This window comes from Pipistrellus hanaki (genome assembly GCF_964339955.1).
Source record: "Pipistrellus hanaki genome assembly, chromosome: 1".
In the NCBI taxonomy this organism is placed as follows: domain Eukaryota; kingdom Metazoa; phylum Chordata; class Mammalia; order Chiroptera; family Vespertilionidae; genus Pipistrellus; species Pipistrellus hanaki.
The window spans coordinates 92,103,036-92,116,678 of NC_140503.1; the positions used below are offsets into that span (position 1 = coordinate 92,103,036).

Consider the following 13,643-nt stretch of genomic DNA (forward strand, 5'->3'; position numbering starts at 1 on the left):
GGTCCCGGGTTCAATTCCGGTCAAGGGCATGTACCTTGGTTGCGGGCACATCCCCAGTAGGAGGTGTGCAAGAGGCAGCTGATCGATGATTCTCTTTCATCGATGTTTCTAACTCTCTATCCCTCCCTTTCTCTCTGTACAAAATCAATAAAATATATTTAAAAAAAAAAAAAAAGGTAATCTTGTACCTCTGTCAGAAACTGAGAAGTATCCTGGTAGCATACCAAACCAATAAAGTATCCATTTTAATCAGTTAAATATCTGTTTTTGTGTATTTGACTAAGCCATATCATATTTTTTCCTTCCTTTTCTTAAAAAAAAAAAAAAAAAAAAAAAAAAAAAAAAAGTCACTGCATGGGCAATAACAGTGATTGAACTGTCTACCATAATTTCTAGCACATGAGCAGAGGGAAACCATTGGCACTAGGCAGTTTTAATCCAGTTAATTCTGCAACTAATAAACACACTACAAGGTTAGCTACTGTCTACTAGTTATAGATTAGACAGTACCTAGCATTAACAAAATAAAACTTGCAAAGAAGATTTGGTATTTTAGAGATTTCAAGTATACTACCATTTTAATACCAAGACACAAACCTATTCACTCCTTTTGTCTCTGAATGATTAAAAAAAAAAAAGCAAGTTTTGTAACTCACTGGTGAACTCCGTGATTACTCATACCTCTTGATCTCCTGGATTTTGGACATCTTTGCTAATGCTTGTATCCCGAGTCCATCGAGGGGGTTTCCAAGTTCTTTCCTGTGTTCCTCTGTTATAGTAATAACTACGCCCTGAAGTATCTTTATGAGTTTCCCATTCTCCATTAATCTGAATTGCTGGGCTCCCGGGAAGCGGGGGGAGAGTAGACTGGGATATTTTCAGCTCTTGTAGATTAGCATAGACGGGAGAATCTGGACGTCCTTGATTTGGAGGTGTCGTTGCCTGTAAAAAATTTGAAGTATTCATGTTTAAACTACCGTATCATTTATAAGTTAAAATTAAATTAAACAGGAGATTTATAAAGATACATATTAAAATTTCTTTTAAAACCTATACAGGAAGTTTCTTTTCAAGAATTAACAATTTAACAGTTTCAATATCCCTAGTTTGAAAGAAATTAAAGATCCAGAGAGCCCTGGCCAATTTAGCTCAGTGGATGGAGCATGGGCTGTGGACTGGGGGGTCCCATGTTTGATTTTGGTCAAGGGCATGAATCTTGGTTGAGGGCATATCCCCAGAAGGGGGTGTGCAGCAGGCAGCTGATCAATGTTTCTCTCTCATCGATGTTTCTAACTCTCTATCCTCTCTCCCTTCCTTTCTGAAAAAAATCAATAAAATATATACATTTTAAAAAAAGAAAAAAGCAGAATACTCTTCATATATTTTGCATAAGGACACTGTAAACTGGATTGTTAGAATTCTGGAATTTTCGTAGCTGGAAAAACGCATTCATCGAGAACACCTTTTTATATTGTGTATTCATATTTGTGTATAATCATCCCTTTTATGAGAGGGTATCTCAACCTCAGTACCACTAGCATTTTGGGACAGATCATTATTTGCTGTGGAAGACTATCCTGTGCAATGCACAATGTTTACTAGCATCTCTGGCCTCTAGCCTCTAGATCAAGGAAGGGGAACATTTTTTCTGCCAAGGGCCATTTGGATATTTATAACACCATTCACGAGCCATACTTAATTACTAACTTAAAAATTAGACTGCCCCATTTGCAAAAGCATGGAACTGAAGAGCATTATGTTAAGCAAAATAACCAATTGAAGAAAGGTAAATATCACATGATCTCACTCATATGTGGATATAATGATCAACATAATTTGATGAACAAGAATAGATCCAAAGACAAATGATAAGGGGGGAGGTGGGGATTAGAGAGCAACAAAAGGACTTGTATGCCTGCATATTAGCATAACCAATGGGGCAATGGGGGCTTACCTGGGGTGGGAATGGCAGGGGTCAATAGGGGAGAAAGGAGACATATATAAACTTCAGACAATAAAAAAAAAATTAGCCTGTCATAGTTGGTCAAACATTTAATTAACTCACCCCTAACACCTTGGCACCCTGGCAGAACCAGACTAAATGATTTTGAGGGCCTTACAAGATCCACAGGCCGATGTTCCCCACCTCTAGTCTACATGATAGTGGCTTCCCCCCGAGATCCCACTGTGACAACTAAAAATTATTCATACATTGCCAAATGTCCCCTGGGGACAAAACTGCCTTTGGGGAGAAACCAAGATGGCAGCATAGGTAAACACCTAAACTGCTGCCTCGCACAACAATACCAAAACTACAACTAAAAGACAAAACGGACACCATCCAGAACCATAGGAAAGCTGGCTGAATGAAAATTCTACAACTAGAAGTAAAGAGGAAAGCACATTGAGACTCAGAGGAACTGCAAAAGGCTGAGGTACAGAGTCACGCATGTGTGGAGAGGATGGGTGGCTGACTGCACCGGCGGCTGAGTGCACAGCTGGCTTTCTAAAGAGGGAGGGAGACAGAAGCTCCCAACTGCGCTGAACTCGTTACGGGTGAGTTTCTGGGTGAAACTCTAGGGTGGCTTTCTCTCAGAGGTGCTTGCAGTGATTACTGAGGGACACTGAGACCCAGGACCTCATAGGGCAGGGCTGATGGAAAGCCAAGGCTGTCTGCTCTGCCCTGAGACTCCACCCCATCCAAGCTTTTAAACATGTATTTCTCAAATAATCTGTAAGTGCTACAAATTCAATGCAATGTTTAGCACATAATACAGTTAGTATAACACCTAGCACACAGTAGCACTTAATGGAATTTATTGAATGAATGAAAAAATTAATGAACAAACACACATGTGAACAAAAGAATGCAAACACACATGCCCAAGTAAAAGCAAAATTAAAGACTTGGAATTGGTTACATGTAAGGAAACTAAGAAAAAGCCCACATTTCCAGTTTGAATAAAAGAATGGGCAGTTGTGCCAGCACTTAAGATAGAAACTACCTAAAACATGAGTGTCAACTAAGCTAGGTGCTAATATTACAACTATGAATAAAAATTATTGTGCCTTAAGACCTCATAATATAGGAAAATAAAGTATAACAAAAATATCATTTAAACACATAAAAGAAACAATGCTAAAGTTATCTTCGGAGCAAAAAGGAAGCGACCTGGAAACAAGCAATTATGACTTAGACATAAGAGTTCGCCAGGTAAAAGCAGGGGATACAGGAGTCTGCAAGAACAAAGTTTGAGGGGGTGGGATGTCAGGAATGATGCTGACTCACAGAGCAGGCAAAAGGAGCAGCAAGAGAAATATCTAAGGAGAAGCAAATGACAGAATATGAAGAGTTTTTATGGCATGAAAAAAAAATGACCATTTTCCAGTAACATTTAGGGAACTAGTGAAGACTTTACACCAGGAAGTACATTCTGATTTAAAATTTAGAAATAGTACAGCTTTTAAAGGGCCACAACTAGAGACAGAGATCAGTTAAGAGGTTGGTACAACAGTATAGCAACAAGATGAACAAAGATGCAATAGGACAAGAATAATAGAAATGGAGACCCAGAGCCAGATTCTAGAAATAATTAGAAGATTAAATTAAAATACAGATTCCTTATGTGAAGCATATTTTTTGTTATGTGGGTTTTTAACTATAGATTAAATAATGTCAAGATGAAAAATAGGATAAAAAGAGAGGAACAAAGAAGAGTTCCATTTAGACTGCATTAAATTCATATGCCTTTTGAAAATCCAGGTGTACATGGCTAAACTGTTAGATATACAGTTTGGGAGCTCAGCAAAAAAATAGGTGGAGCCAATAACTGAACAGAGTGCACCGAATTAGAGCAGGAGAAAAACAGAACCCTGAATAATACTAAGAAGTTACTTTATAAATTAAAATCAGAGAAGAACCAAGATAGTGGCATAAGTAAATGCCCGTCCTGGCCACCTAACCACAACAACATCAAAATTACAACTAAAAATACAGAACCACCATCATGCAGAACTGCCTGAAAGTTGGCTGAATGTAAGTCCTAGAACTATAGAAGTAAAGAAGAAAACATATTGAGACTGGTAGGAAGGGCAGAGGGGCAAAGGGGCAGAGGTGCATAATGGGCTGGACCTGAATCTGGGCTTTTTTTTGGTATGTTTTTAATCAGGAGGGAGGACGTCTCTGCAGAGGCCATGGGTGAAAAGCAAGGAGTGTCAGCCGCACAAGAGACCTCCAACCCAGAGTTCCAGAGCTGGGAAAAGAAGTCCCTATACAGCAGCTAGGCCCAGAGTAGCCAGGCCCGGAGCAGCCAGGCCCGGAGCAGCCAGGCTTGGAGCAGCCAGGCCCGGAACAGCATCCAGGCCCGGAGCAGCAGCCAGGCCCAGAGCAGCCAGGCCCGGAGCAGCAGCAGCCAAGTCCGGAGCAGCAGCAGCCAGGCCCGGAGCAGCAGCAGCCAGGCCCAGAGCAGCCAGGCCATGAGCAGCCAGGCCCGGAGCAGCATCCGGGCCCAAAGCAGTCGGGCCCAGAGTGTTGTGGGGTTGAACCCTGGGTTCAAAATGAAAGGAAAGAAGGAGCAATGCAGCCAATTCAGGTACCAGAGTGTTATGTCCGTCATCAGAATGGACTCAGAGAAGTTCCTGTGTCCCTTCACCCAAAAGGACTGAGATTGCCCAGACAACAGCAAAGTAGGAGAATAAAACTGAAGGCTACACAAGGGACTGAGGTGCCAACATGGAGTCATCTGAAGAAATTAAAGTCTGAAGTGGAAGCTACTTCTTTAATCATGTTCCTGCTCAACCTAGTATCTGTTAGCTTCCATTCTTCTGCAAAGTCTTGTGCAGCAAGTCCAAGGACTCTGAGTAAATCTACACCAGCAACAAAAGAGACTCATTTAGTAGCTAAAAATATTAATATAATTCTGATTTCTCATTTTGATTGTTTTGCATTGGCATTGTTGTTATTATTTAATAGCCAGAGTTTTGCTCTTGACATTCAAGTTTTGAAAATAACATGTATGTGGTTTAGTTTTTGCATTGGCAAAAAAAAAAAAAAAAAAAAAGTCCCTATAGCTACAACTGTAAAAAACAATAGGGATTAAGCCTCAGGGATACAGATGCTGCTGGAGACACAGCTGTTCCTCTTAAAGGGCTGCCACACTTACTGAACTTAACAAGGTCCTGCTTCCTCTGAGCTCTAGCACCAGGGCAAGGCTATGGGGTACAGACACATATGAGAAGGAACTAGATTATCTGGTATCAGGGCAAGAATTCAGAGGCAGCTTTCTACCATACAGAGGTGCTTTTAGGGGTCACTGTTTCTATGCTGGGACCTCCCCAGTGACAGGGCTGACTGGCAGCCATTTCTATTCGCTGCTTTCTGGTGAGTCCCTGAGACCCCACCCCATCCAATTTACAGCCCCATGCAGTAGCTTTTGCATATGAATAGCCTGTCCTTGCTTAGGCTTCACACTTTGACAAAATCTCTCAAACAAGCTGCAGTTGGGTCCACAAAGCCCCAAATCTATCAATAAAAGGGCCAAAACCCAGGACTAGCATCAGCCTGCCTTGCTTTACCACTGGGCCTCACCTGGAAACTTCCAAACCTGATACAAATACAAGGAATCTGCAGATATCTCTGTAGCTCCCGCCAGGTGGCCCTAGATAGTTTGCACATCCCTAGAGAAGCAAGAAACCGTGCACCCAGTGTACAGCGTCAGACCATACCAGATTACAACTCTACATATCCATAAGTGACAAGGTGCAGACTCAGTAAGCACCAAAGCCCCACTGAAGCAAGTCCTGCTCCATAGGGGTGTCTCCTGAACAGCAACTCTCCCACTGAAGTTGCAGCTAGTCCTCACAGTCAATTGGCCCAGAGGTCAATTCTTCCCAGTGATACTAACAGCAATCAAGGCTCAACTACAACAGGACAGTGCACACAGACCACACAGGGGCACACCTAGAGTACCCAGCTCAGGTGACCAAGGAGGATGAGCCACTGGACCCTATAGGACACCTATTATACCAGGCCACTCTACCAATTCCAGGAGACATGGCAGCTTTATCCAGTACACAGAAACAAACACAGGGAAGCAGCCCAAATGCAGAGACAAAGAAACATGTCAAATTAAAGAAATGGAAGAAATAAAACTACTGGATATAGGAGTTCAAAACCATGGCTATAAGGTTACTCAAGAAGCTCTATGAGGCCTTCAAGAGACTTAGTGAGATTTTTCAAGGATATTAGTGATAATGCCACACACACAAAAAAAAAGGGGGGGGAGGGTTTAGGGGGTAGGGAGGAGGACCAGTCAGAAATTAAGCGTACACTGACTGAAATAAAGAAAAATATACAGGGATACAACAATTTAAATAAACAATTTAAAATATGAGGAAGAAAAAAATTCAGAAGAAGAAAAAGAAATATAATCCAAAAATATGAAGGTAGTGTAAGGAGCCTCTGAGACAATGTCAAGTGCACCAACATTTGCATTATGGGGGTGCCAGAAGAAGCAAGATACTGAAAACCTATTCGGAAAAATAATGACAAAAAACTTCCCCTACCTGGTGAAAGAAATAGACTTACAAGTCCAGAAAGCACAGAAAGTCTCAAACAAGAGGAACACACCAAGACACATCACAATTAAAATGCCAAGGGCTAAAGACAAAGAGTCTTAAAAGCAGCAATACAAAGACAGTTCTTAGTTACCTATAAGGAAGTGCCCATACAACTGTCAGCTGATTTCTGAACAGAAACTATGCAGGCCAGAAGGGAGTAGCAAAAAATATTCAAAATGATGAATAGTAAGAACCTACAAGGAAGATTACTCTACCCAAACAAACCTATCATTGAGAATTGAAAATCAGATAGAGTTTCAGACAGAAAAAAAAGCTGAAGGAGTTCATCACCACCAAACCAGTATTACATGAAATGTTGAAGAGTATTCTTTAAGAAGAAAAAGAAAATGAAAAAGATAAAAAAAAATATGAATAATAAAAAGGCAATACATATCTATCAACAAATCAAAATAACAAGGAAGTGGGACCTTGTTAAGTTCAGTAAGTGTGCCAGCCCTTTAAGAATAAGAAATCTAATGAACAGAATTAACTGTTGCATAAAATAGAATCAGAGGCATGGAAATAGAACTGGCTGACGACTCAGAGAAAAAGGGGTTGGAGGTGGGTCCCTCAGCCTGACCTGCACTCTCTCCAATCTGGGAGCCCTCAAGGGAGCCCTCTCCAATTCAGGAGTTTCTGTCTGTCTTTGCAATCCTATGAGTGAATTGTCTGAGACCCCAACCCAGATTGGTTTGATGCTCACAAAATAGGTGGGTTTTTTTCCTTTGCTCCATTGGTAGAGATTTCCTAGAAATTGCAGGATATCTTCCCTTTAATTTTTCAACACTGTGACTTTACTTTTGTCTCCCACCTTCGCTTTCCTTCCATCCCTCACCCACAATAGTAACTTGCTCCAAGCTCACTTTGCTCTAATATCCAGGATAGTGGTTCTCAACCTTCCTAGAAGGTTAACTGGTCTAGGAGAACCCACAACGTGTCTGTCACCATAACTATGATTCCCAGCATTCCTGATGCTCCCCACACTCTGGGCTTCCCCTTTTGGTCCAGGGGCTGCATAAACAAAAAGGAATAACTCCAACCGCCCCCAGGCCTGGCTGACAGGACTAGACACTCCAGTGGTGTCCCCAGGACACTGGCTGCTCGGCACCAGCATGAGCGTGTGCACTGGCCGGGTTCTGGGGAGGCCCACCCCCAGCCTCTAAGCACCTCAGCACATAGGCTCCAAGCGACCAGAGGCGGGAACGCCCCCAGTGGCTTGGTGCCTGTATACCTCCTCGACTCCCACAGGCCAGCCATCTTTGTCAGGTTAATTTGCATACTTGCTCCTGATTGGCTGTGGGCATTGCGGAGGTACAATCAATTTACATATTTGTCTATTATTAGTGTAAATATGCATTACCTATGAGCACAGACAATAGGGTGGTGAAGACATGGGGCAAGGTAGGAACCAGGTGGAGGGGAGGCAATGTGTGTGAGGAGAGGGACATCTGTAATACTCTCAACAATAAAGATTTTAAAAATAAATTAATAGCCAAGACCAGTTTGGCTCAATGGATAGAGCATCAGCCTGTGGACTGAAAGGTCCCGGTTCGATTCCAGTCAAGGGCATGTACATTGGTTGCGGGCACATCCCCGGTGGGGGGTGTGCAGGAGGCAGCTGGTCGATGATTCTCCCTCATCGATGTTTCTAGCTCTCTATCCCTCTCCCTTCCTCTCTGTAAAAAAATCAATAAAAATATAATTTTTAAAAATAAATTAATTAATAAAAACAAATTTTAAGCAATTAATTAAAATCCGAATACAGATATACAGGTTAGCATAAGGTCTGGCATCGTAACTTTACTGTTGTTATTATTGTAAGTATTATTGCAATTGATATTATTAAGTTACTAGGCAAAGTAAGAGGATCTAGTAAAATAGGCAATCAGGAAAGTCAGAAGTAGAAGATGCAACAGGAAAAATCAAGAAGGAAAACTTCATAAGAGGAACTTGACAGTACCAATCCAAAGACTCTAAAAAGATCACTAGATTCAGCAATTAAGAAGTCATTAAAAGCCGAAACCGGTTTGGCTCAGTGTTAGAGCGTCGGTCTGTGGACTGAAAGGTCCCGGGTTCGATTCCGGTCAAGGGCATGTACCTTGGTTGCGGGCACATCCCCGGTAGGGGGTGTGGAAGAGGCAGCTGGTTGATGTTACTCTCTCATCGACGTTTCTAGCTCTTTATCTCTCTCCCTTCCTCTCTGTAAAAAATCAATAAAATACATATTTTTTTTAAAAAGTCATTAAAAGACTTCAACTTCCAGCCTCAAGAATCTAAAATTATGTTCCTTCCATAAACAATCAGAAAAGTCAGTAAAACACCAAAAATTATTTGTACAAGCATCAGAGAAATATGTGTGATTCCTGAGAGAAGTAACAAAGGAAGTGAGCACTACCACTCCCATGCTCTCTGACTGGAGGTGGTTTCCAGAAAGCAGCCCAGGAAGGAGAAGTCCAAGCAGAGTTTAGCAAGCTCAGTAAGTGAACAAGACAGAGATACAAGTTTGCATTTACTACTTAAAGTAACAAAGAGAATAACGTAAGTGAAAATAATTAGATAAGTATCAAACACTGCAGAAAGAAAAAGGAGAAGAGAATGGTTCCTTTTTTTTTTTAAATTGGGAAATTTTCAAACTTGGCATTCTTCAAAATTGATAACCCAGGAAATAGAGGCAGCAGTGAAGTCTGATATCAAAAGATATTAAAGGTAATTCTAAATAGAAGAACATATAATTAGAAGAGGTTTATTGGCAATGAATGGTAAAACTTTAATACTTCATATCCTCATTTTCCACCAGTTAAATTTTTTATAGTCATTTGAAATATTGTTCATTTGCTATTAAAAACAGTTTCTAGTAGAAAAAATAAATTTGTTTTCTTAATTTAACTCCATATTTACAACAGGTTTAAACTTTATATCCCAAAGTGTGGGAAGAGATAAAAGAACACTCAGTATTTCTACTAATATTGTCATCTCTGACCATATTTATTATCAACGACTCAGATCGCTGAGAAAACTTCAAGGTAATTACTATTGATTTATCACTAATAATTTTTTTCCTCAAGAACTCTCGAAAATATAAATTCTTGGTAGAAAAAATACTTAGTATACCCCTAACTGGCTTGGCTCATTGCATAGAGCGTTGGCCTGTGGACTCAAGGGTCCCAGATTCGATTCCAGTCAAGGGCATGTACCTTGGTTGCGGGCACATCCCCAGTAGGGAGTGTGCAGGAGGCAGCTGATCGATGTTTCTCTCTCATCGATGTTTCTAACTCTCTATCCCTCTCCCTTCTTCTCTGTAAAAATAATCAATAAAATATATATTATTTTAAAATACTTAGTATAAAATATTGAACTAATTTTTGCATTTACACAAAACCTAGAGTATATTGCCCAGCCAGTGTACCTCAGTGGCTGGGCATTGACCTATGAATCAGAAGGTCATGGTTCAATTCCCAGTCAAGGCACATGCCTGGATTGTGGGCCAGATCCCCAGTAGAGGGCATGTACTTAAAAGCAGCCAATCAATGATTCTCCCTCATCATTGATATTTCTGTCTCTCTCCCTCTCTCTCCCTTCCTTTCTGAAATCAATAAAATATATATTTTTTAAAACATACTAACTACAACAAGGGATGGTTTAAGCAATTATATACCATCTTGTCCAACGAACTAAAAATATGGTGGTGGTATTTTAACAAACACACTCAATGCTGGTGAAGGTACGACGTAATAACAACTTTAGTTTACTGCTACTAGTTTTAATTAGCTGAACCTTTTTGGAAAAGTTTAGCGTTATGTTTCAAAAGCTTTTTTTTTTTTTTTTTTTTTTTTTGATATTATAGCTATCTCCCATAACCTTTTAAAAATATTTTTAGGGAGAAATGAAGATGCGGCGCTGGGTAAACACTCCTAAACGGCCCCAGAGCACAAGTCCAAGGAAAAACTATAAAACAAACGTCTATCTCCCAAAAACCAAACGAAAGCCCTACATCTGAAAAAGAAAGAGGAGAACCCAGGCCACAAGTGCTGAAAAACTGAGGTAGGGGGGCACGGACACTATACGGGCTGGCGGAGGATCCAGGCGAGCGGAGGGCGGTGCTTTCTTCAACCTAAAGAGAGACAAGCGCCCGGATCTCTCTGAAATCCAGTTTCTGGGGAGAGGGCTAGACTGTCTGCCATCAGGTCAGAAAGTGAGGCTGGCTTGCTTGCACAGCTGAGATTGTTTGCTGTGCTGTGGTGCGAGATGCCATCAGAGAGGCAGAGGCAGCCATTGCTGTTGGCCACGCCCCAGCCTAGTGAGGCCCTGAGACTCCACCCTGAGACTCCAGCCCTCACAACACATCCAAGCTACAGGCAGCGCACTTTGCATATGAATGGTCCTCTCTGTTGCAGTTTAGCAAAATTGCAACCTGGGGCAAACAGATCCAAGGAGGACAGGACTATAGTTCACGCTGTAGCTTCTGCGACAGTACTGGCCTCAGACAGTAGCTGAACTGCACCTCACTGAGACCCAGAAACCAGAGTTCTAGTGCTCAGTTTCAATCCCTCACACTGATAAGAGACATATTAGGGAGACGGTTTCAGTGAGCACCAAAGCCCCACTGAAACAAGGTGTGTCTCCAGCACAGCAGTTCTTCCTTTATAGACAATTGGCCTGCAGGTCAATTCCTCCCAGTATACCAACAGCAACCAAGGCTTAATTACACCAAGACTGTGCACTAAGCCCACAAAAAGATATAGCAAAAGCGACCACCTCAGGTGATTAGGAAAGCTGAGCTACTGACCCCTATAGGCCACCGACCACATAAAGCCACTCTATCAACACAGGGAGATAGCCAAAATGGGGAAACACAGAAGCATGACACGAATGAGAGAGATGGAGGAGAGTAAACTAATGGATGACACACAGTTCAAAATCACATTTATAAGATTACTCAGGAATCTTCTAAAAACCTTTGAGAAACTTGATGAGACCTCTAAGAAGCTTGGTGAGACCTTCAAGGACCTTAATGAGAATACCAAAAAAATGGAAAAGGACCAGCCAGAAATTAAGCATACAAGGTCTGAAATAAACAATATACAGAAACTCAACTATAGATCAACAAGCCCTAAGAATCAAATCAAAGAACTGGAATATAAGAAAGCAAAAATCATCCAACCAGAGAGGCAAAAAGAAAGAAGAATCCAAAAGTGTGAGGATAGTGTAAGGAGCCTCCGGGACAGCTTAAAACATACCAACATCCAGATTTTTGGGGTGCCAGAAGAAGACAGCGAGCAGAATATTGAAGGCTTAATGGAAGAAATAATGACAGAAAACTTTCCTTACCTGGTGAAAGAAATAGACCTTCAAGTTCAAGAAGTGCACAGGACCCCAAACAGGAGAAATACAAATAGGAATACACCAAGACACACCATAATTAAGATGCCAAGAGCAAAAGACAAAGTGAAAATCTTACAAGCAGCAAGAGAAAAACAACTAGTTACCTACAAGGGGGTACCCATACAACTGTCAGCTGATTTCTCAACAGAAACTATGCAGGCCAGAAGGGAGTGGCAAGAAATATTCAAAATGATGAACAACAAGAACCTACAACTGGGATTACTCTACCCAGCAAAGCTATCATTCAGAATTAAAGGGCAGATAAAGAGCTTCACAGACAACAAAAAGTTAAAGGAGTTCATCAGCACCAAACTAGGATTACATGAAATGTTGAAGGGTGTTCTTTAAGAAGAGGAAGAAGAAGAAAAAGATAGAGGTCAATAATTATGAACAACAAAAAGGCATCAAATACATACCTACCAACAAGCGAATCTAAAAATCAAGAGAATAAAAAAAAAAAATCTGAAGAACAAAATGGACTGGTGAATATAATAGAATCAGGGACATAGAAAGGGAGTGGACTAACAATTCACAGGCAGAAAGGAGTCTTAGGGGTGTGGGAAGAGATTAGACGAAAATCTTACATCTAAGGATGAAGACAGTGGTAGGGGTAAGGGCATGGGGCGGGGTTGGGAATCAGGTAGAGGAGAGCTAAGAAGGGGAGAGGGAGAGGAACACCTGCAATAATCTGAACAATAAAGATTTATTTTAAAAAATAAAATAAAAATATTTTCAGGACCCTCAGCCAAGTGGGGGAGGGAGTCCTAGATATAAAAAGAAAAAATTTCCCACAAAAATATTCATTCTAATGTTATTTATCAGATGTAAATTAGAAACAATCTAAAAATCCAACAGAGGAATAGTGAAGTAAATAATGATCCAATAGATGAGGTAATACTGTATAAGCACTGTAAATGTTAATGACTTTTTTTAATAACATGGTAAAAATTTGAGGATAACAAGAAAAAGAGCATATAAAACTGCTTCCAACTTCCAAGTAAACTTTAACTAAAACTTTAAAAGTATGAAGAAAAAAAACAAAAAACTAAAACAACAGTATTCTCTGGACAATGGGATTTATATATTATTTGTTTTCTCTGTGCTTTATTTCCCAATTTTGTTACAATAAAAATTATTACTTTGGGAGTTTGATTGGGCCAAGAATATGGTGCACCTAACTAATCCACTGACTCGTAAAATTGAGAACAATATTATTAACACTAATGTTTCTTAAGGAATGGTCAATGGCTCATCTGTATCACTTACCTAGGGTACTTATTAGTGGACATTCCTTTTTTTGTTGTTCATCCTCACCTGAGGATAGTTTTTTATTGATTTTTAGAGAGAGTAGAAGGGAGGGAGAGAGACAGTGAGAGAAACAGAAAAACATTAATATGCGAGAAATACATCGATTGGTTGCCTCCTGGACGTGCCCTGACCAAGGCTGGGGATGGAGCCCACAACTGAGGTTCATGCCTTTGGCCGGAATTGAACCGAGGACCTATCAGTCTGTGGGCAAATGCTTTGTTCACTGAGCCAAACTGGCTAGGGCATAGGATGCTTATTAAAATTCTTGGGCCATATCCCAGAGTTACTGGAAGGTGAGAGACAGTGATTAGAGTGGTAGTCAACAATCAGTATTT

At 40.7% G+C, this 13,643-nt stretch overlaps 1 protein-coding gene across 5 annotated transcripts in view; it reads right to left on the bottom strand.

Annotated features, from left to right (window-relative positions):
* The window catches only part of ARHGAP12 (Rho GTPase activating protein 12), a 132,021-nt gene that overhangs the window by 68,295 nt on the left and 50,083 nt on the right, over positions 1–13,643 (bottom strand). For all 5 annotated transcript variants that reach the window (XM_084875880.1, XM_084875879.1, XM_084875877.1 and 2 more), the window contains exon 4: positions 682–942. In XM_084875880.1, the coding sequence (XP_084732006.1) occupies positions 682–942 (261 nt within the window). The remainder of the gene's footprint in view (positions 1–681; positions 943–13,643) is intronic.